At 44.8% G+C, this 23638-nt stretch overlaps 1 protein-coding gene across 1 annotated transcript in view; it reads left to right on the top strand.

Moving 5' to 3' along the window:
• Positions 1 to 23638, top strand: part of LOC144761599 (protein unc-93 homolog A-like) — a 340831-nt gene that overhangs the window by 153103 nt on the left and 164090 nt on the right. The window contains exon 3 of the mRNA XM_078646899.1: positions 7310 to 7491. Within this exon, the coding sequence (XP_078503025.1) occupies positions 7310 to 7491 (182 nt within the window). The remainder of the gene's footprint in view (positions 1 to 7309; positions 7492 to 23638) is intronic.

Here is a 23638-nt window from a genome sequence, read left to right as displayed (position 1 = left end):
ATACCCTTGCATCCCTCCCACCCTCCCTTTGTGCTGTGACTGCATCCCCCCTCCGACCCCACTTATGGAACTCTGCTTTTCTGTATATAGAGATAACTCTAATCACTAGTATATGCAGTAGACCTTTGTACCATCTACCATTCCTATGTGACTCTTAGACTATATCCATTTGTATCCCTTCCCTATGTATATAGAGATAACTGTAATCACTAGTATATGCAGTAGACCTTTGTACCATCTACCATTCCTATGTGACTCTTAAAGTATATCCATCTGTATCCCTTCCCTATGCATATAGAGATAACTCTAATCACTAGTATATGCAGTAGACCTTTGTACTATATATCATTCCTATGTGACTCTTAGAGTATATCCAGTCATATCCCTTCCCAATGTATATAGAGATAACTCTAATCACTAGTTTATGCAGTAGACCTTTGTACTATCTACCATTCCTATGTGACTCTTAGAGTATATCCATTTGTATCTCCTTGTGTGACTTTACATCTTGTACATTTGCAATTTTTTTCTGTTTGTATCCTTTATGTAACGCATGTAATCCTAAGTCCTTATGTTTTTCAACTGGTCCTTATGTAAAGCGCTCTGACACCTTCGGGTAAAGTTCGCGCTATATAAAATCACAAAAATAAATACCCAATTGCCTGAAAAAGAGCTTTGAACTGCTCGTTTTTGTGATCTGGGGAGTCTTGGATGTTCTTCTCCCACTTTTTAATTACTGCCACATGTAACTTTATTTGTGTTTTCACTGCGACACGTTTTTTTTTTTTGCTTCTGCTTGCTCTGACAGTAGTGAATGGAAGGAGCTCTACGGACCTGCTCTTCAGCAGTGCTTCGGATGTTACAGTGAGCTTTTTGAAAAAAATTTTTTTACAATTATTATTGTAAATTGCCTAATGGCAGTTTAACTGTCATCTAAATCTTTTTCAAATACTACTTGAGCGCACACACAGCTAGCTCACGCTGTCACCGTCATCTCTGCTGCCTCTGTTCCTCATGATGTCTCCTGCATTCAGAGCTGCATTCCTTCCTCTACATTCCAACATGCATCGACTTGCCTGGAGCCACCCATGGCGCCGTCGCGGTGCGTGCCTCCATTTTGTCTGGCCCCGGCGGAGCTCTTTGACTTTCAATTGTGCTGCCAACCACTTCTAACCACACTTTCAAGATTTTGGCAGTCGTGTCACTTCGTCCTCACCCGCACATCGAGCATTAGCTGTTCCTTGCTGCGTGCCAATACTGAGGTGTTTTCCAGCTTGTGATCGGCATTTTCTTGCCAGTTTGGGACCAAAATGTTCTTCATCATTGCATCGTAAGTACTTCATTTGGAGTTTCATTAACCACAGCGCCATCTAGCGGTTATCTAGAATTACTGCACCTGTTCCAGGAAAAGGAAAGTCCATGTTTGTGCTTTTTAGGTCTCGGCCTAGAGACGCGCGAAGCGCATTCTCGGCAGAGAACTATTGTAATCATGTCAGCCGCCAAAGCCGACAAAAGGAGACAAGAGCTGGGCACGCGCCCAGCAATCCTAATGGGAGAGGGAGCGACAAGTGCTGGCACGCGCGGATTCCATCGCGCGCACGCTCACGGCGCCAGCGTCCCCGCCGCGCGCCGATCACTGCTCTCTTCCTGGCCGGCATCGAGAAGTTTCGCAAGGCAGTGAGGGCACTGAGAGGTAGGTGCTTGTTCAGAATGTTATGTTCTCTAATTGCATGGACTTGAGTGAGTGGTGAGTGTAGAGTGGTGAGTGCAGAGTGGTGAGTAGTGAGTGCAGAGTAGTGAGTGCAGAGTAGTGAGTAGTGAGTGGAGAGTAGTGAGTGCAGAGTAGTGAGTGCAGAGTAGTGAGTAGTGAGTGCAGAGTAGTGAGTAGTGAGTGCAGAGTGGTGAGTGCAGAGTGGTGAGTGCAGAGTGGTGAGTAGTGAGTGCAGAGTAGTGAGTGCAGAGTAGTGAGTACAGAGTAGTGAGTAGTGAGTGCAGAGTAGTGAGTGCAGAGTAGTGAGTAGTGAGTAGTGAGTGCAGAGTAATGAGTAGTGAGTGCAGAGTAGTGAGTAGTGAGTGCAGAGTAGTGAGTAGTGAGTTCAGAGTGGTGAGTACAGAGTGGTGAGTACAGAGTGGTGAGTGCAGAGTGGTGAGTAGTGAGTAGTGAGTGCAGAGTAGTGAGTGCAGAGTAGTAAGTAGTGAGTGCAGAGTAGTGAGTGCAGAGTAGTAAGTAGTGAGTGCAGAGTAGTGAGTGCAGAGTAGTGAGTGCAGAGTAGTGAGTGCAGAGTAGTGAATAGAGTGCAGAGTAGTGAGTAGTGAGTGGTGAGTGCAGAGTGGTGAATGCAGAGTGATGAGTGCAGAGTGGTGAGTAGTGAGTGCAGAGTAGTGAGTGCAGAGTAGTGAGTAGTGAGTGCAGAGTAGTGAGTGCAGAGTAGTGAGAGCAGAGTAGTGAGTAGTGAGTGCAGAGTAGTGAGTAGTGAGTGCAGAGTAGTGAGTAGTGAGTGCAGAGTAGTGAATAGTGAGTGCGGAGTGGTGAGTGCAGAGTGGTGAGTGCAGAGTGGTGAGTAGTGAGTGCAGAGTAGTGAGTGCAGAGTAGTGAGTAGTGAGTGCAGAGTAGTGAGTAGTGAGTAGTGAGTGCAGAGTAGTGAGTAGTGAGTAGTGAGTGCAGAGTAGTGAGTGCAAAGTAGTGAGTAGTGAGTGCAGAGTAGTGAGTAGTGAGTGCGGAGTAGTGAGTGCAGAGTAGTGAGTAGTGAGTGCAGAGTAGTGAGTAGTGAGTAGTGAGTGCAGAGTAGTGAGTAGTGAGTGCAGAGTAGTGAGTAGTGAGTAGTGAGTAGTGAGTGCAGAGTAGCGAGTAGTGAGTGCAGAGTAGTGAGTAGTGAGTGCAGAGTAGTGAGTGCTGAGTAGTGAGTGCAGAGTAGTGAGTAGTGAGTGCAGAGTAGTGAGTAGTGAGTGCAGAGTAGTGAGTAGTGAGTGCATAGGAGTGAGTGCAGAGTAGTGAGTGCAGAGTAGTGAGTAGTGAGTGCAGAGTAGTGAGTAGTGAGTAGTGAGTGCAGAGTAGTGAGTGCAGAGTAGTGAGTAGTGAGTGCAGAGTAGTGAGTAGTGAGTGCAGAGTAGTGAGTGCAGAGTAGTGAGTAGTGAGGGCAGAGTAGTGAGTAGTGAGTGCAGAGTAGTGAGTGCAGAGTAGTGAGTAGTGAGGGCAGAGTAGTGAGTAGTGAGTGCAGAGTAGTGAGTGCAGAGTAGTGAGTAATGAGTGCAGAGTTGTGAGTAGTGAGTAGTGAGTAGTGAGTGCAGAGTAGTGAGTGCACTGTAGTGAGTGCAGAGTAGTGAGTGCAGAGTAGTGAGTAGTGAGTGCAGAGTAGTGAGTGCAGAGTAGTGAGTGCAGAGTAGTGAGTGCAGAGTAGTGAGTAGTGAGTGCAAAGTAGTGAGTGCAGAGTAGTGAGTGCAGAGTAGTGAGTGCAGAGTAGTGAGTGCCGAGTAGTGAGTGCCGAGTAGTGAGTGCTGAGTAGTGAGTGCAGAGTAGTGGGTAGTGAGTGCAGAGTAGTGAGTAGTGAGTGCAGAGTAGTGAGTGCAGAGTAGTGAGTAGTGAGTGCAGAGTAGTGAGTGCAGAGTAGTGAGTAGTGAGTGCAGAGTAGTGAGTGCAGAGTAGTGAGTAGTGAGTGCAGAGTAGTTAGTAGTGAGTGTAGAGTAGTGAGTGTAGAGTAGTGAGTGTAGAGTGGTGAGTGCAGAGTGGTGAGTGCAGAGTGGTGAGTGCAGAGTAGTGAGTAAGGAGTGCAGAGTAGTGAGTGCAGAGTAGTGAGTGCAGAGTATTGAGTAGTGAGTGCAGAGTAGTGAGTAGTGAGTGCAGAGTAGTGAGTAGTGAGTGCAGAGTAGTGAGCGCCGAGTAGTGAGTGCCAAGTAGTGTGTGCCGAGTAGTGAGTTCCGAGTAGTGAGTAATGAGCGCAGAGTGGTGAGTGGAGAGTGGTGAGTGCAGAGTGGTGAGTAGTGAGTGCAGAGTAGTGAGTGCAGAGTAGTGAGTGCAGAGTAGTGAGTGCAGAGTAGTGAGTGCAGAGTAGTGAGTGCAGAGTAGTGAGTGCAGTGTAGTGAGTGCAGAGTTGTGAGTGCAGAGTTGTGAGTGCAGAGTTGTGAGTGCAGAGTAGTGAGTGCAGAGTAGTGAGTGCAGAGTAGTGAGTAGTGAGTGCAGAGTAGTGAGTGCAGAGTCGTGAGTGCAGAGTAGTGAGTGCAGAGTAGTGAGTAGTGAGTGTAGAGTAGGGAGTGCAGAGTAGTGAGTGCAGAGTAGTGAGTAGTGAGTGCAGAGTAGTGAGTGCAGAGTAGTGAGTGCAGAGTGCAGAGTAGTGAGTGCAGAGTAGTGAGTGCAGAGTGCAGAGTGCAGAGTAGTGAGTGCAGAGTGCAGAGTAGTGAGTGCAGAGTAGTGAGTGCAGAGCAGTGAGTGCAGAGTAGTGAGTGCAGAGTAGTGAGTGCAGAGTTGTGAGTGCAGAGTAGTGAGTGCAGAGTTGTGAGTGCAGAGTAGTGAGTGCAGAGTAGTGGGTGCAGAGAAGTGGGTGCAGAGTAGTGAGTGCAGAGTAGTGAGTGCAGAGTAGTGAGTGCAGAGTGAGTGTGCAGAGTGAGTGTGCAGAGTGAGTGGGCAGAGTGAGTGGGCAGAATGCAGAGTGCGAGTGCAGAGTTGTGAGTGCAGAGTGTGAGTGCAGAGTGTGAAGTGTGTGAGTGTGTCGGGTGAGCAGTGTGTGAGCGTGCAGGGTTAACAGTCTGTGAGCGTGCAGGGTGAACATTGTGTGAGCGTTCAGGGTGAGCAGTGTGTGAGCGTGTAGGGTGAGCAGTGTGTGAGCGTGCAGGGTGAACATTGTGTGAGCGTGCAGGGTGAATAGTGTGTGAGTGTGCAGGGTGAATAGTTTGTGAGTGTGCAAGGTGAACAGTTTGTGAGTGTGCAGGGTGAACAATTCCAATCCAAACCACATAATTCCATTACACACCACATGCATACACTCCATAACACATGGCTAAAAGACTTTGCCATTTACAATGCCATTAGCTCTAACTCAAATAAATCCGAGACCTATTGCATTTCCAATGCTTGTTCTTCAAACTGTTGTAATTGCTCAATGATGTCTTCATTGGTCATCTTTGCATCAGTCCATGGCAAGGTACTGTTCCATTCTGTTTGGACATCAGCTGCACACTATGACGACTACGGTGACCACTTTATTTGTGTTATCTTATTATTTTATTGGAATCTTACTTAAAGTTTAAAATGTATATCATTTATGTTATGAACCATTTTGCCAACATGTATTTCCTTGTGTTCTCGCATTTTGCGCTGACATTATTAGTACTTATTTTACTTTATGTTACAGTACTTTAGTGGCTGGTATTTATATGGCTAAGTGCATCTGTTTTAATAGCCTACTGGCTCTATACCTTGCCTTGCAGTGTTTTCTTCTCAATTTCTTGTTTGTGAATCCTCATGGGTACTTTTATAGTATGTATTGCAACATTACTTACACTTATACTGTTATCATTACGGTACTTTACTGTGCCATTTTTTTTATGTGACTTGCCAGGTCACCTCACCATGTTGCATTACGGTATGTTCTTTTAATGGTTATGTGACTTGTCAGTTCACACATATGCTTCACGGTTTTTTACATTCCTGTTACGTGACTTGTCAGGTCACCAACAATGTTATCCATTTTGTATGTTACTTTCTCTTGTTTCGTGACTTGTCAGGTCACTTTCACTGTAATCTATATTACCTTACTTTATATGTGTCTTATCCTTCTGTATATGGATTCGTCATTTCCAACATTTCTTTCATACATTAAATTGTACATTGCCTTACTGCGCCTACCTTTGGGCATATATTATATTTGTCATTGTGTTGTAATAGCCTATGTTTCCTATTCCTTGCATCTTATTACTTATTCATGTTCTTGGGATCTATGACACATTGTATTTCATTTACATGGTACCTGTATTTTGATTTTCATGTTGTCACATTATTATTCTCTTGCCTATTTTCTAAATACTAATAATTTTCCTTATACATCTCTCATACATTTTGAGTGTTTTTCTTGTCTTTGGCCTTCAATGTCCGTTTTCCTTTGCTGTTACTTCTTGCCATCTTCTGTCTAGTCTGGCCAACTGGTATGTTTGGTGGCGATTTGCAGCGTCAATTCTTTTTGCTGTTTGTGTTTGGTCACTATTGCTACGCTATTGTTGTCCTTCCATACTTTGTTAGTATCTCTTTACCTTTTTAGCATTTCCTATTTTCTTCTTCCTTTGCTTTTCCTACACATGATTCTTTGTCGTTCTATTAAAGAGGGAGGATGGTTGTGGGTTAATTGGTTATTCCTGTTATTCCTGGTTGAGGTACTCATTGTCCTCTTCTTCCTTATTTTAGTGTTATGTTCTCATTGTTAGTCTGCATATTAATTCCATTGTTTTATTGCACAGTTCTTTATCATAATATTTGCAATATGTTCTCATTTAGTTACTTAAGTTATTTATTTGCTGACTAATTGCTTCTTCCATGCATTGTCGTTATTATGCTTATTCTTTGCATTTTCAATTTTTGTGTTTTTATTAAAGGGGGAAGAAGTGTGGTATTTGCTCCAGCTTGCTGCTCAGCCTGTGGATGTGTGTGTGGAATGTTAGTATACTGGATGATGTCATAGATTGCTGTATGCATGGATGAATGTCAGTTGAGTGCAGGGCTGAGCAGCAAGGAGGCTGCTCCTCTTGGGGTTCGCGTATCTACCTTACTTCATACCTAAAAAACTACATAAAGATACCACCTGCATCCGGTCATTCTTCCATTACGACACATATGGCTGCGACTTGTATTTTTTACTTCTTTTTGCAGTGTATACAAAAAAAAAATGTATCATTCACAGCAGCTTGCCCTGGCATGTCCTATTGGCTTTTTTAATGCTTGTTTTCCACTGGATCACTCTATCCCATATATTACTTTAAGTAAACAACAAAACAAAATTGTGATCTGTTTTGGTTGTGGTGTCTACAGTAGTCACTCCAAACACAATCATACAAGAAGAAAGGTTAAAAAAGTATATTAAACCAAAATTGAGGGGGAGCTTGTAATTAAACATTTTCTGAGACACTGAATTACCCCAACTTCTAAATGGCCACGTACATCACAACCAAGAAAGACCCGTGTTTAATGCTCTTTTATAAGCAGATATGTATTTTTAAAAAAACATTTGTGTAACTAGTCATTACACCAACATATTCTTTCGATGATGCAGTTTAACTTCTATTCTGAGTGCTCCTGACAAATTATTTTGTTGTTTATTTTTTACAGAGCAGCCTGAATCCTGCTAAAGGGATGGGTGTTGCCTCACTAAGTGTCATTTATGTGTCCCTCATCATCTCCTCAATGTTCCTGCCTACTGTAATCATCAAGAAAATTGGTTGCAAGTGGACACTTGTTATTTCCATGTGCTGCTACATCACATACACAGTGGCAAATTTCTACCCACAATGGTAATGAACACGTAGCACATATTTCTTGTAATTGAAAATAGTAACATCTGTAGACAGCTATTGAAATGAACCGATGTCATGTTTGAAGCACTCACTCTTTATTGCTCTGACAAGCATTAAGCAGACATTTACATTATGTGGCCTTTAGGCTCTTTTGTGTTATAGGAAAAGTGAACTACGAGTCCCAGAACGCAAAGTGCTGTTTGCTAAACAAACAAATAAAGGATAGTATTGGCTCAGGGTGTCATGGATGCCATTTGGCCACTTAATAGCTGTGAGTTCTACTTTTTTAGTGAGATTGCAATATGGGTAATTCCTATCAAGTTGGCCACTCCCTACCAGTGTCCTGGATTTAAAAGTCTGTAATACTGCAACCAATATCAGGATTATCCGTAACACTTGGTCCTGGTTTTACCAGGAAATCATCCTGATTCTTGCATGTAAAACCATAATTGCGGGCTTTTCAGCAGGGACAAAGCCCTTTTGGGATGAGGGCCAGATTTACTAAGGGCTTGCCTTCCCCTTGTGTGACGCAAGTATTCGCAAAGCAACACACAACCTTGGATTCTGAAACACACATAGAAAAAAGGAAAATGCCTTTAAGGATTGTTTTTGAGCAGGAAGGTGTTGCTTCCTGCATGAAAACAATCTTGCTTGCAACACAGGCATCCCTGCACCATGGTACAAGAGTTCCTGTATGGGTGCTAGGCAGCATACAATGTGCCAGCGCAGGGAGGCAGTTGGCGTATTTTTCAGTACATCTGGGCTTAAGTGCAATACTGTATCACTTGTAAAGAAGGCCTTATTCTCAAAATTGGGGTAGACTCTTTAGAAATCAGTCCTTTTCTTCCATTTTAAAGTTTTTCTTAATACATTGCTTTTGTAGCAAAGGCACAAGAGTGCATCATAGGCATCAAACAAAGCAGTAGAAATCTTGAGCGAATGAAAGTATTATATATGTAAATTTTAGTACTCTTGAAACTTATACAATTAACTGTCCAATGGTCAAAATATATACAATGCATAACTGTACCGAACAAACGTTTTGGATTAAGTTTTTTAGGATTAGACCAAGGGAAAGAGAGGAAGATGAGTTGCCCTTGGTTGTATGGAATCTCCTCATAATCCCTTAAGGACAGCTTTTCTGTCATTGGAATTATAATGTCGGTTTCCGACAGCCTTTCCACCGCTAGCAGGGCCCCCTTTTTCCCCTGGCCCTTCGTATGTGGCCCTATCATGCCTGTGCCTGCCACACAGTGCAAGGATGTTAAAATAAACGTAAATTTTTCAATGGGAGCTTGTGCTGTGGGCGGTTTTGGCCGGCAACACAAGCTCCATTGAAAAGTATACGTTTGCGACCTCATAATGTGCAGTCGCATCCTAGATGCGGTGTCGGAACTGCCGACCTGAGGTCGGTCAGTTCCCCATCCGCAACGATGTCGGTCTTAGGCAACACCGACCTACATAGTAACAAGCCCCATAGTGTTTTATTTTCTGACTACTAGAGGAGTGTGTTATCCATAAAGGAGTATGTAAGGAGTGTGTAATGTATTGTGTGTTTCAGCCCATATTCTACAAATGAATGAAATGCTTGGAGGCCAGGCCTTCCAAAAATCTGTGCCATCAAGTTTTATAAGAGTGGAAGAATGGATAGAAGAGAGAAAGAGTAGGAGAGAAGTAAATGCAAAAATAAACAAGAACTTTAAACCCACTTGCACCCCCAAATGAATTGACAAGGCTCTCGTACCCACCCCTCTTTAGACACAGTTGGTGTGAAGGAGCACCCTGAGCAAGCCTCCAAAAGCTAATGTAACAGTTTGTTTGTTGAGTTATTGACATTACTAAACTTAGGGAATAATAAGAAAACCTTAATTGTCTACACCTTGCTAAAAAACTGTAGAGAGCTTTTCTTTTAATGCAGAAGTCTGACTAAATGATAATAACAGTGTGAAGATTACTCATATGGCTTGGATGTGGCATAACTTGTAATCAACAAGTATTGGTTCACAGGGTAAAATTCTAGCACAGGTAGGGACCAATGAGAAAAATAGGAGAGCACTTAAACATACCTTAGAACAGAGTAGCAACGCCTCTTATAGATGACCCCTCTTTCACTTTGCTAAGTTTACTATCCAGAGTTCAAATTGAGAATCAGCCAGGACAATGCAGACAGGAGAATGTTCAAATCTTCCCTAAAACGCTAATACCAAATGTTTTGGACCACTAAATGCGCCGCTCTGGCGTACCTCATTGTTGCCAACACCAGAAGCAAAAACATCTTTGCCATTGTGAAAAAATTCACCACTGGCCGCTTTCAATTCGATCATCCCATGGCTGGACCTTTGCAACAATCTCCCTCAATTCTTCAGCAACAAAATCCCCAACATTTACAGCAACTGCAGCCCGCACCTGGGCTCGACAGAACTCACTGAAAGCCTCCTGGTCCTATCAAATTACCAATGCTAACCACATAGGCCGTCATCAAACCTGAGAAAAAACACCACCACCATAGTCCATGCATTCAGGGGGACCTTCGGACCCATCCCTCTGCAATGCCTACTCCAGAGGACTGCATCCCATCAGCCCCATGCTCACTTCCATTCTGAAAGCCTCCACCTCTTCTGTGACCCTCCCCGATGCTTGGAAATACACAGCTGTCCTCCTATTGCTGAAGAAACCCTCTACGGACCCTTCAATGCTTGCCAACTACAGACCGATCTCCCTGCTACCTTTCTCAGACAAGGTCTTAGAGAAAATCATCAAAAGGCATCTCACTGAATACCTCAATGACCACCAACTACTTGACACCACTCTGTCTGGTTTTAGACTCAACCACAGCTTGGAAATGGCCCTCACCGCTGCCATGGATGACATCCACATGACTCTGGACAGAGGAGACATGGTGGCTCTCATTCTCCTGAACTTCTCTTTAGCATTAGACATGGTCACCCACCCCATGCTCATTAAAACATCTACACAACATCGAAATCCAAGGACACACACTCCTATTGATTCGCTCCTCCCTGACTGGAAGGGCACAGTCAGTCAACCTGGCACCATACTCCTCAGGTGCCCGGGACCTTATCTGTGGCGTTCCGCAAGGATCCTCAATGAGTTCAACCCACTTCAATGCATCAACACCCTCTCCTATGCCAATAACACTCAACTTACTCCCTTCTTAATGAACAAGAACCACAGTAGCCAGATCATGTTCAATGCCTGCATGACTGAAATCACCCACTGGATGAAGACCAGCTGTCTAAAGCTAAACAACAAGATCAAAATCAGGGTCTTCAGGAATAGCACATCACTATGAGACTCCAACTGGTGGTCATTAGACTTAGGACTGACACCACCCACACCAGGAACCTTGGGATCATCATCAACAGCAAATTCGACATGACCACTCAAGTCAATGCTGTCACCACCTCATGCTTCCATATCCTGATGATGCTGAGGAAGATTTTCAAATGGCTTCCAATCAGCATCCAGAAACTCATCATGCATGTCCTGGTCACATGCAAGCTGTACTATGGGAACATATTCTATGCCGGGATCAACAAAAGACTCAACAGAAATATGCCAATCTTTTTTAAATAGGAGGCCAGAATCACTCTCAAACTCCCACACCGCACTCAAATCACATCCCACCTGAAGGAGCTCCATTCGCTCCCTATCTACAAATGAACACAATTCAAACTCCTCACCCACACATTCAAGGCACTGTGTAGCACTGGCCCTGCATCTGCTTTCACAAACCTTCCAGATACCGCCTCTCATCCAGACTCCTAATTGCAAAATCCCACACATATGGAAAACCAGATCCAGCAGTAGAGTCTTTTCCTACATCACTCCTAAAGCATGGAACAGCCTGCTGCTACACATAAGAGCCTCCTTCTCACTTCTTGAATTCTACAAGAAGCTGAAGACCTGGCTTTTGAGTAGTCCCACTAGGCTGTAGGCGTGCCTATACTCACACCTGCTCAGCACCTGGATACCCTCCCTGGTGACAGTGTGATCTACAAATCTTCATAACATAACTATTAGCATTACATAATGACTAATTATGAGCTGTGCAAGTTGGGGTCTGAATTGCGGCAGATAATACTACAAAAAGTACATTTTTCAAAAGTTGCTGGGTTACTGTTTCATTTGTAAGTTTTTGTAACTGTAACTGTAAGCTTTTATTAACTGTGTGATTACTTAACATTTTTACAGTGTAAAACACATGAACAGCGCCCCCCTCCCAACCACCCTTCCCCTAGAAACAACCCGATATTCAGCTTTAAAATAGCACTATGGCTACATGGGCTCTATTTACTACTTTATGTCCATTTAAAACTTCAACAAAAAAAAATTGTTTAAAATATTGAGTTACCATCCTTTCACATTTTTACACCTATAGGGATCAATGGTTATATAAAAATCCAACAGGGTCATTCCCTCCGTGATATTAATTGTCATTACAAAAGAGTTCTTAGCATGCCCCCTGATGGGCCCCAAGTTTGATTTATGATTACAGTGACCTTGCCAAAACCCCCTGGGTTAGGTGACGACTGACAGGGTTAGGGCACCAGATGATTTTCATTACAGAATGACAGGAACCCTGAATTCTCCGGCCTTTTGAAGGGAATCAAGTGCAATTCTAATTTGATTGATAAACTTGCCAACTGTGGCAAGTGAAAGTGAGCAAGTTGTGCTTTCTGAAAAGCACCAATCCGAGGCCTCACTGCAAGTTCTGAGGCCCATGTTCCATTTCTGTGTGGTTAGTGCTCACTAGGAAAGCCTGAAGATAATCCAGTTCCTCAAAGATATGGACTTACAATTAAAGGTGATTTTTAAGTGCGATGGTCCTACAAAGAAGAAACAGAGAGTTAGATCACAACGTTTTTTTACTGAGTGCTAAGAACCCTTTCCTTCTTAGTGCTGTGTCTGTGGTATAGTCTTGAACAATGTTGATTCTCACCCTTTCTAAGAAATGTTTTCATCCTTTTCATATGATTAAGAATTTCTTAAACATATCTATATTTCCAGGGTTTGAAGATCATAGCCTAAACTGAGTTGCCAGAGAGCTTGCCTGGTGGAATTGTATGTGCTCTCTCTATTTCAAAGTATTTTGTAAAGGGGAGAACCAAGACACAGGAGATCCAAGTTTCTAAGAATTCTGTGCAGGAGCTTGCTGATTTTTCCGATCCCTCAGGCAAAATATCTTTAAGGTTCCTCTTTGGTTTCAGTTGTCAAGTCCATGGGCGCTTTAGATAAGGACGAGACTTTGATCACCTTCTATTTGAAAAATAACTGCTCACCTCCTCTCCACTGCCTATGCCTATGCTACTGATGACCCCAAATCCCATCTGATGCTTGGGTTAGGTTAGGCTAAAGTACACAAAAAAGTGTTGGATAGGATGCTTGAATTAATCTCAGCCACTGGTAAGTACCCGGGCCGCATCCCAATTAACTCATATTTTGCACACTATGTCAGATCAGTTTGGACCCAGCCATTTCCAAATCAGCCTTGACCCTGCTACATTTGGAACAGTCCCGCCTGAACTGAAAAGCCAGGTCCTTCCTGAACAGGAAAACAAGCCACCCAGGACCGCTTCTACAAAATATTAGCCTATTAGAGTAAATATTATAGCATTATATTCCGCTGCCGAGAACTATAAAAGTGGTTAAAGGTCCTTCTAAGAAATTAGGTTACTGCTTGAGTGGGTTGTGAGCCCTGGTCAAGAAGCAACCAAAAGTCTTCCTAGGGTGAAGTCACTAGCAAACCCTAAATTAACCTTCGCTCAACCCTCGGGTAGCTTGTCACAGAGCAGTCAGTCTTAACTCAAAGGCAATGTGGCGATTATTTGTGCAACACTTCAAACAGTAACACATGCAAAATGCACCATAAAAGGAACCTATAACAATAGAAAAATAGAGTAATTTTTATTAGATGATACAAGACCAAAACCACAAAAAGCCAAAGAGTAGAACCGGAGGTATTCAATTTTAAAGATTTTAGTGAAAATAGTACCAAAAAGCACAAAGCGCCAACTGTGGATATCTGACCACCCTGGATTGGGACAAAGTCACAAGTTCAGGCCGACCACGATGGAGTGCTGCCAGCTGCAGGGATCCAGTTAGGCCGGCTATATAGAGTACCTTAAACTCTGGTTTATGGAGTGCTGAGAGGATCCGCATCACACATGCATCATGCAGCTGACGTGATGTGTCAGTTCCAGTAAGCTGTGAGGCTGTGGTGCGAGGTCCTGCGTCAATGATGGAGATCCTTTCGACGAAGGCTTGTGATGCATAGTCCAGCATCAAGAATGCATCTGTTCTGAGGAGTTGCAAGGCTGCGATACAGAGTCCGGCTGCCATCACCGAGAGATGCAAGGCCCTGCACCGAGGAAGCGTTGTGCAGCACAGCAGCGGTTCCGATGAAGTAACAGGCTGCAAAGCGGATCTTTGTGAGGGATCTAACCATGCAGCAATGGTGATATGTCGGTTCTGCTTCGGGTTGTGCTGCACAACAAAGATGTGTCAGTTCCACTGGATCCACAGAGACTGGCAAGCCCCTTAGGCCCACTTCCAAGGGTCCCGGACTGTGGCGACACCACTTACCAGGGTAGACTTACAGATGGCCGAGTCCAGGTGCAGAGGCAAGTGAGCTGTTGTTCTCCGCTCCTTTTCCTGGCCTGCTGGATGAGACTAGAGTCGGAGCCACAGCCTGAGAAACCTGTGTTTGGGCCCGTTGTCAGAGAGGGGTGGCCTGGGCTCCTGACCAACCCCAGAGAGGCCTGACAGCTGTGGGTGAATGGCTGAAATCCCCTGCTGTGACTCCATGCTGGGTAGCACTGTGGACCTTGGTGTATGGTTCTGCCTGCTCTTGGAGAAGTTGGAGTCAGGGGCCTTGCCTGAAGGGAGGTGCAGGAGGGCATTGGGATGGGGCTCTCCTGTTGTTCATGAGGGCACCTAGAAGCTGGGGGCTTCTAGGGGTGGTCCAGCTACAGATGATGAAACTTACCTGGGACTGACCTCCCTTCTGTGCTGCCCTGCCTGCTGATCACTTTTCTCTCCTCCTTATACCCCTTTAGATGGGCTACTGGAAGGGGCCCCGCACATGCTTGGAACCATGAACTAGTGCGCTCTAGCCATTTGCCTTCATCTCTAGGCTCTATCATTATTTCTGAGGCCTCTTTTGACTCCCTCTCTACCTCTTGTTGGTCTGGTTGCCACCGGAATACTACAGATTGGCCTGTTGCCCTGGTAATTGGGGTGGGGGGTGCTTCCGCAGTGTTAAGCCCCAGATGAGGCGGATGAGAAGACTGTTGCTGGCACTGCACTTTGCTGAGTATAGGTGGCCAGCCTGCCAGTTGAGGAAGGGCCTTGTGGAGGACTCTCTCTAATGAGCCAGTGGACTGCACAGTGGGTAACTGCCTGCTAGCCTCAGCATTCCAGGGCTGGTGTGGTGGCTCCCTGGGTGGGTTGGCACCAAGGATAAGCCATGTCCCACTAATCTGCCGGCAGCCCCCTTGCCACATCTGGATGACAACGTGGTGTCTCCTTTGGCTGCTTGATCTAGCTCCAGGGAGTGCCCTGGACCTGGCCGTGCTGCCTGCTGCTCCTGGCCCAGGAGGCAATGCACAAATCCTAGAGGTGATCAATGCCTCCAGATTATCTGTAGAGGTCAAAATGAATTCTGTGGCCATTGACTTGACTCTTCTCTGACTAGATCAACGTAAGCTGCAGTACAGAGTTGCAAACATGGAGTCGGCCATAGAGCAACATCAGCCCCAGGTGACAGATCCCCAATGTAGGTAGGGTCTGGGAGCTTGGAATTCTCTCCATACTCTTGAGGAGCTTATGGATGGTCTCCATACTCTTGAGGACAGTGCTGAGGATGTGGAAGGGCGTGCTCGGTGAAGCAATATCAGAGCAGTTGGTCTGCCAAAGGCACAGAAGGTCAAGAAATGGTGATCTTTATGGAATCCTGGCTAGCTGACACAGTGGTTCCCAGTGTCAACTCAATGATTCCTCAGGAACGGTTGATGGCAAAAAGTGGTCCACCTCTCAACAGTCCCAACCCTGAGTGCTATAACAGCACAGTTAAATGGGATGATCAAGCGGGGGAAGGAAAGGAAAGGGGTTAGCAGGGAGGGAGATCTGAAAGGCAAAACAATGAGGGTAAGTATTGGTGGGTACAATGTCCCTCCTACGGCTACTATTTGAGCTGCCCATACCTGTAAAACAACACTTCCCCATCCAGTTTGGAGAGAATAGAGTCCAAGTTCCTGTAACTAGATCAGCAAGGCTAGGAATTGCGCAGCACACAGAACAGGTTCCACATCACAGGGGAAGAGCAGAAGGTCGCTTCTTGAACCCCCTGTTAGAGTTAAATAAACAGTCACCAAAATTCTTTGTTTGTTTTTCTTATGTTGTATGCAACTATCACATGTAAAAAATACATATATGCACATCTGCTTATCTCCTCTTTTTATCCATAGATCCTAATTACCTCTGTGATAATGCTTTAATCCTTTAAGTCGTTGTATATCCAAAACATAAACTTGATCATGAACAAAGTTTCTTTGCTACCAGCAATTCCATTGTTATTAATAAAGGGACTAACAAAACTTCACGTGAATCAAATATTCTGCCAAAGTTGTAGCAGCTGATCTTCACAGTATCGAGGAAGGCTGCGATTACGGACGGTGCAAGTGTACCCTTAGCATACACAGAATTGATCAGGAGACATTCAGGGTATGCGTGCTTCTTGGCGAAGGAATTATCAGCAGCTTCATTCTTCTCGGAGGCTCCTTTTAACCTTTCCTCCTCTTCTGAGTCGTGTGCAGATGGTCCCAGGCAGTCGCGGATACTTCTGCTTTACCTCATGGGACTTGTAGTTTTTTAACCATCCGTTGTGCAGCTCCGGTACCCTCTTTATTTCTCCACCACTCCACTAACCAGGACCAGGCTCTTCCACCCCGGGTAAGGAGGGGCGATGAGGAGGTAGACCCCTGATTACCAACTAGAGTGCAGGCATCTGTATGGGGGCAGATTGTGTGTGTGACACCCAGGCAGCTATCCACTTTCTTCTCCCTGGACAGGGTGCTGGGGCAGCTGCCACCCCCAGCGCCCTACACAGGCTTGTGATGGCAAACTCCTCCACTGCCAGGATCAGTATGTTATCCTGAAAGCAGCAGGACTAGCTGGTCATTACATGGTTGGTGACAGCCGAGTGCTTACCTTACTGGACTATACTGTGGCTGTGCATAAACAGCGTGCATTTTTCTTTGCAGTTAAACATAAGCTACGCAATATGGGACTCCACCATGTTTTGTTCTTCCTGGCCAACTTAAGCCTATTTTGGACAATAAATCCTTTTTCTTAACCAATCCGTAGAATGCCTGGAGCCGGATGGAGACACAGGGATCCTCCTCTCATGATCGGGCATCACAGAAATGGTAGCAGCAGTCCCGGGGCTCTCACAGATCATGCCACGAGACAAAGCGTGGAAGAGTAGCTTCCAACAGTCAATCAGCCTTAGTTCCAGCCAACTCTCAGAAAGCTGCTTATAAGGAATTAGCACTGTGGGCCTACCATGGCTATCCGAAAAAAGGACAGACATTTTTGCTTCAGACTCAAGTAGCGATAGAGCCCCTCCTGAACTCCTTAGTAGCTCCGAGGAGGAGGTGGAAGCACTGCTCAAAATCCTGCTGCAATCTGCTGATGATATAATTTAACTGAAGACAAAGGCAAGGACCCATGTTTCTTAGCTGGAGAAAGCTTCATCCCACATTTAACTGTATATCCAGATGCCATTGACTGAATTCGGGCTCCTGTGGGACCTCACAAATTTAATGTGCTATGGCTAATCTTCTGAAGGTTATTGCACCACCTCCTATTAATTCCTCTTGCTTGATTCATTATAGGCATACTAGATGTTCATATGATTCCCCTGGGGGCCTATCTCTTCTTTGTTATGACTGTTATTGCTTGGGTGCCGTGATACGTTCTCATGAGCGCCATCCTTACTCCGCCCCCTTGACAACATTTGTTCCTTTTTTGCTACATTGTTTTTCCGTTCCTCGATTTTCCTTCTTCTCCCCTTATGTCCTCCCTTATCTTCCCCTCCCTTTCTTTACCCACTGTTACTGTATTGCCCTTGCTTATATTTGTTGCTTCAATTGGGCAGGGTGTGTTTTTTTCTTACCAGCCCTGGTTGGGGAGTTTATGTTGAGACTGATTTATTATTGTTGGGTTGTTATGCTTTTAGAAGCTTTTTTGCATGCACATAAGCAACGGATACCATTGTATTGCGAGACATTGGCTTAATAATTCACCTTGGCATTGGATTGTTTTTGGGTTGATACGTAATTCTTGTAGATGTACTGATGTACGGCAGAGGAGGAGGTATCTTTGCTCCCCTTCCTCCTCTCCCGACTACCTAGCAGCATGTCTAGTTTGCATACATTTACCTTTTTTGACTTGGCATGTTCAGGGAATGGGGTATCCTGCTAAAAGGCAAAGTATACATTCATATCTCAGCAGGTGCAGTATCCATATTGCCATATTGCAGGAAACCTATCTCACTCAGGTGAAAGGTCAACATTTGCAAGTGTGTAGAGGGGTCCACAGTATTATACCACATGTTCTGCATTCTCTATAGTGGTGCTTACTTGGATTAGGGCAAATGTCCTCTTTCACCTTGACACACAGAGGGTGAATTCAGAAGGGAGGTATGTTTGCATCTCTCCTGGATAGGTGTCCTAGTCACCATCTGGGACTTTATGCACCCAACACCAGGTAGGTTACCCACCTGCATTCCTTGGGTGGCTTTGTTGAGTCCTCCTTTTCAGGGCCTCTAGTGTTAGGAGAGGACTTCAGTTGTGTGCTGGATACTTCCTTAGATAAGTCCCACCCCCCTTTACCAGGTTCACTTAACCATGCCATGTTTTCGGCCCTGAGCGCCTAGACTCAAGCCTGGAACTTGACCAACGCTTGGTGTGTGATCCAGATGTGAGAATACTCCCATTTCTATTACATTCATGCCTTACACACATGTACAGATATGTTTATGGTCTCAACACACCGCCTAGGGTCAATATATAACGCTGAGCTGCTGGCCGGTCTACAATCAGATCATTGCACCCTTTTGCATACTCTACTCTGGGGCCCCTTGTGGGCCAGAATCCCTTTGTGGTGCACTAAAACACAATTGAGGAGGAGGTACAGAATCTCTTTACAGAAAATGCCAGCTCTGCATCCAGCCCCCCCATCAGATGAGATGGATTTGTTAGTGGGAATTTGTCTTAAGACATCAACCGGAGTTTGATTTGCGTTTTTGGAGATCTGAGCTGTATCGGATGTGGACCCGCGCCACCTTCTTGTACAAAACCACTGGCAACATTCCACAAATATAACACCATGATTATGTCATATATATGGCTACCAAGCATGCAGAAGGGGATAGAGCCTGCAGACTTCTTGCAAGGAACCTCAGGGCAGAGACTCAACACCATCCCATTGCCACAATCTGTCACCCAGATGGCCATATAGTACACAAACAAGCGGACATTAATGCAGTATTTGCCACGTACTACCCGACGTTGTATGACCAACAAGAGGGCTTGGATGTGGATATTCTGAATCGCTTCTTGCATGATACCTCTATGGTGGTGTTGAAGCCTGATGACCATTTGGAGATAGAGGGTCTTATTACGGATCACAAAATTAATGTTGGTATTTAACAGTTAGCCACTGGTAAAACACAGAGCACTGATGGGGTGGCCCTAGAATTTTACAAATGCTTTCAGGAGGACCTCACTAAACTCCTTGTGGTGATGTATCAGGCTGCATGTGAGGAAAAACGTCGACCACACTCCTCCAGAGAAGCCCTTATTGTATTACTTCCTAAAGTACAATAATGGTAACATCCTCATTCAAGCCTCGGACCTGAATCTCATGCGCTTTGACAGAATATTTAGGAGGGTTAAAAATACACCTAATATCTTGAATCTGGCTACAAACCATTATATCAGTCTAACCACATTTTCTGCACCCTCTAGCCAGGGCCGGACTGGGCACCGAAACTGGCCCTGGCACACTGCTCGGTGGAGAGTGCTGGCCCCGGTAACAAAAACTGCACCCTAGAGGGCCACAACCGTCCCCAACCCGGATGGCACATGGAGGAAACACCCGGTGCCCTCTACAGTCAGTCCGGCCCTGCCTCTGTCTCCTATGCTTCTTCTTTCCCCAATTCCGCGACCCCCTCTTTATCTATTTCCTGTTCAGTTATTTCCAACAGTCCGGAGGATGAGTATAACACCCACACAACTAACCCTGACAACCCTGATAATCTACCCTTAGACTCCACTATTACCAACCCGAGGGCCTTGCACATAACTGTGGTCCCCAGTACTTCTCCTCTTTACCCACACCTCCCTTACTCCTCTCCCTGCACATCCCCAATTGCATTTGTTAAAACCACCTTGCCCATAACCAATCACACTCAAAGATCTTCCCCGCGCCCCCTGATCCGAGGCCTATTCCCCTCCATGCTAATCTTCCTTCCTTTTTGGATGTTGAGACCATTCTCAAGCGGAACTCTATCTTCCCCTGTAATTGTAGTGAGGGATATACTTTGCCATACAACAACCCTCTCACAAATGGGTCAGAACCTCCCTTACCTTGAAGAGAAGATAGCTGACCTCAAGCAGGATCTCCTTGCTGTCAAAGATATCATGCATACCTTTTTACAATTCTCCATGAAGATGGTGAAGCTCTGGAATCTGTACCCCTCCTGGGGGACTGTTCAACCAATCTACTAAGAGTTAATTACGGCAGTGATGAACGGTCCTCTATCATCGCCCCACCTAGCCCTAGTAGGAGATCTAGGCCTCTTCCTAACCACCATTCTAGGCCCGTAAGTCTCAGCCTCAGTTGTCGGTTGAGGACACTCTTGCTCTTCTTCTTCCATACAATAGCTCTGGGGGTGTGTCCTCTAACTCAACAATCAACATCCCTACTATTACCTCTGACCCTGACAGAGCGCCTATGGTCAACATCAGATCGGTTAATCAGGAAAACTTACTTACCTCAGGTAACCACTTCTCACCATGAAGTGGTCACTACCAACCCTCACATCAAATCGATGCTTCTCAACTGCAGATCTGCAGTGAAAAATGCAGCTGTTAATTCTGAACTCATCATTTCGCAAAATTTGGACCTCTTGTTTCTCACTGAAACCTGGCTTAATATTGCCTCCTCCCCAATTCTCAATATCTTAATCCCTCCAGATTATGCCATTATTAGATGCAATCGACTTGGGGGGGGGGGGGGGGGGCATTGCTTGCATTCATCGTTCCAGCCTCATTATAAAACAATCTGAAAATGCTTTGTTACCCTCGTGTGAGCAACTAGTCACTGAAATCTGGTATACTGGCAAGATTGTCTGTGTGCTCCATACGATCTATCATCACCTGATGATAATCTGTTCTTCATCAAGCAATTCATGGAGGACATTAGCTCTTGTTCAGACCAACCCAGCCATATCTTTCTCAGGGACTTTAACCTTCATTGCAATGATTCAAATGACCCTTTAGTATGCTCCTTTAAGGCTTTCCTCTCTGATCTCACTTTCACACAGGTATGTAAGGGACCTACCAACAACAAGGGCGCCACCCTCTACCTTATCGTAGCTAAAGACAATATCATACAATTGGCTGACATTCTACCCTGTGACTGGTCGGATCATCATCAAATTGCCTTCCACATTCTGGAAAAGATCACGCTCAGATAGGGCCAACCTCTTAAAGCTAAACAACCAACTCATAAACTGAGAGACATCAACCTTAATGCTCTAACATCCATCACCAAGAACAGGCTTTAACCACCCCTTAACAAGACGAACCTGGACGATCTCTGTGATCACTGCATTAGCACTTTGGCTAATATTTTGAACACTATTGCGCCAAAGCAACTCAAAAGGATTCCAGTCAAACAATCTAAACCTTGGTGTAATGCCCACCTAAATGATGAATGTTGCAAACTTAGGCTTTCAGAGAATCTTTGGAGAAACTCTCCCTCCACTTCAAGCCTCATACATTTAAGGAAGATGAGACGCACCGACAACAAACACATTTGCAATGCTAAAACCGACCATTTCAGAGCTCAGCTTGACGGCGCTAAAAATAGACCCAAGAAGTTCTTTGAAATCATTAAGCAACAATCTACTCTTCCAAACATATCTCAACACCCATGACCTCCCTTCCTAGTGCGGAGGTCTTCTCAGCTCATTTCTCTGAAGAGGCAAGAAAAATTAAACTGGAGCTGTGACCTGCCTGTCCAATTATGCGGCCTCTGAACTACACTGCATCATCAGATGAACCTAAGGAACCACCGATAGGGCCTTCACCGTCCTTCCACATAGGTTGTGTTTCCAAAAACAATGCCTCTTGGAATTCTTTTCTTCTTCCAGATGACACGGAGCTACTCCACTCTATGGCATCTTTTAAACCTTCCAATCATTTCAGCGATCCACTACCTGTTAAGTTTTTTAAATATCTCAATTCGGCTATTCTCCCTCGTTGGTCCTGGATCATTCGTGAATCCCTCTTTCAGGGAAGGCTCCCTGACTACCTCAAGATGGGTCATGTCACTCTCATCCCTAGGAAGCCTAACACCAATCTAGCTGATCCTAATAACTTCCGGCCTATCACTAACATCATGACTCTAGCTAAATTACTTGAGAAATGTGTCCACATGCAGCTCTGCAACCACATAGAGAAGTTTCAACTCCTTGACCTCTACCAGTCAGGTTGCAGAGCAGGACACAGTACTGAAACAACACTAACTCACATTGTTGATGATGCCCTGAGATCCCTTGATCATAATGTCCCTTGTCTTCTGATCCTTCTTGACCTGTCCTCAGCATTTTACACCATCAAACATAAAAACCTGGCTGCTCTTCTTCAGCATAGGATGGGTCTTTCAGGCCATGTCTTAAATTGGTTTGCCTTGTTTTTACAGAACCGCACACAAAGAATCAAAGTTAACAATTCCCTTGCAACCAGTATCCCACTCGCCATTGGAGTTCCTCAAGGCTCTGCTCTTTTGTCCACTCTTTTCAACCTCTCAATGGAACCTCCCTCTGATATTTTGAACCGTTCTAATATACATTACCACATGTATGCTGATGACATGCAACTGTACTTGAATATCACCTCTCCAGAGGACATTAAAGCCATAAATGATGCAATCTTACAACCTCAAAAATGGGTAGCCCAGAACCATCTTTTGTTAAATACTCTCAAAGCAGAATTCCTTCTGATTGCCCCCTGCAATCTCTCTGCACCTACCCTGGACTGGCTTAAACAACTCACTGCTCTTAACTGCACCCCTCATGTTGTTGACTGTGTTAAATCATTAGGTATCACCTTAAACAAATACCTAAATATGCAAGCTCGCATGAGTGAAGCAATTTGGGGATCCAGTCTTCAAATCAACGCCCTTAAGGAAATAAAGCCTTTCCTTCCGCCCGAGGACATCCGGCCTGCAGTACAATCCCTGATTGTCTCTCAACTGGAATATGGTTTGGTGACCCTTGCTGGGCTTCCTAAAGTTAGTTTGTCTCCACTCAGAGCCACTCTAAACGCATCGGTCAGGCTCATCACAGGCTCCAGAAAGCATGACCACATCACGCCAGACCTAATTCAACGAAATGGGCTGTCTATAGGATATGTTTTAAGATAGCTTGCTTGATGCATAAAGCTATTCAATACAACACCTACAAAATTACTTGGCTAAAAAGCTTGAACTATCAGGCTCGATTCGGAACCTAAGAAGTTTGGCCACCCTTCTTTTGGAACCTCCCAAATTCAAAAAGAATAGAACTTATAATCGTGCTTTTACTGGTCTTGCTCCAAGAATTTGGAGCGCTCTTCCTCCCGAGATTAGATCCAACCTACTCACAGCATCTTTCAAGAAACATGGCGAATGGCTAATCTTGAGTGAACATCAGCAGCATTAACCTGGCTTACCTTCCCTAGACCCTTTCTATATGGATTTGAAACTTCTTTTATACCGTTTGTTTGAATTTTATGCTTTCTGTTTACTTGTTATCTCATTCTATGAACCTTCTGAAACTGTACTGGTCCCT

Source organism: Lissotriton helveticus, chromosome 6, assembly GCF_964261635.1.
Source record: "Lissotriton helveticus chromosome 6, aLisHel1.1, whole genome shotgun sequence".
Taxonomy (NCBI): Eukaryota; Metazoa; Chordata; class Amphibia; order Caudata; family Salamandridae; genus Lissotriton; species Lissotriton helveticus.
Note: the sequence above shows the minus strand (reverse complement) of the source record. Positions and strands in the feature narration are given on the sequence as shown.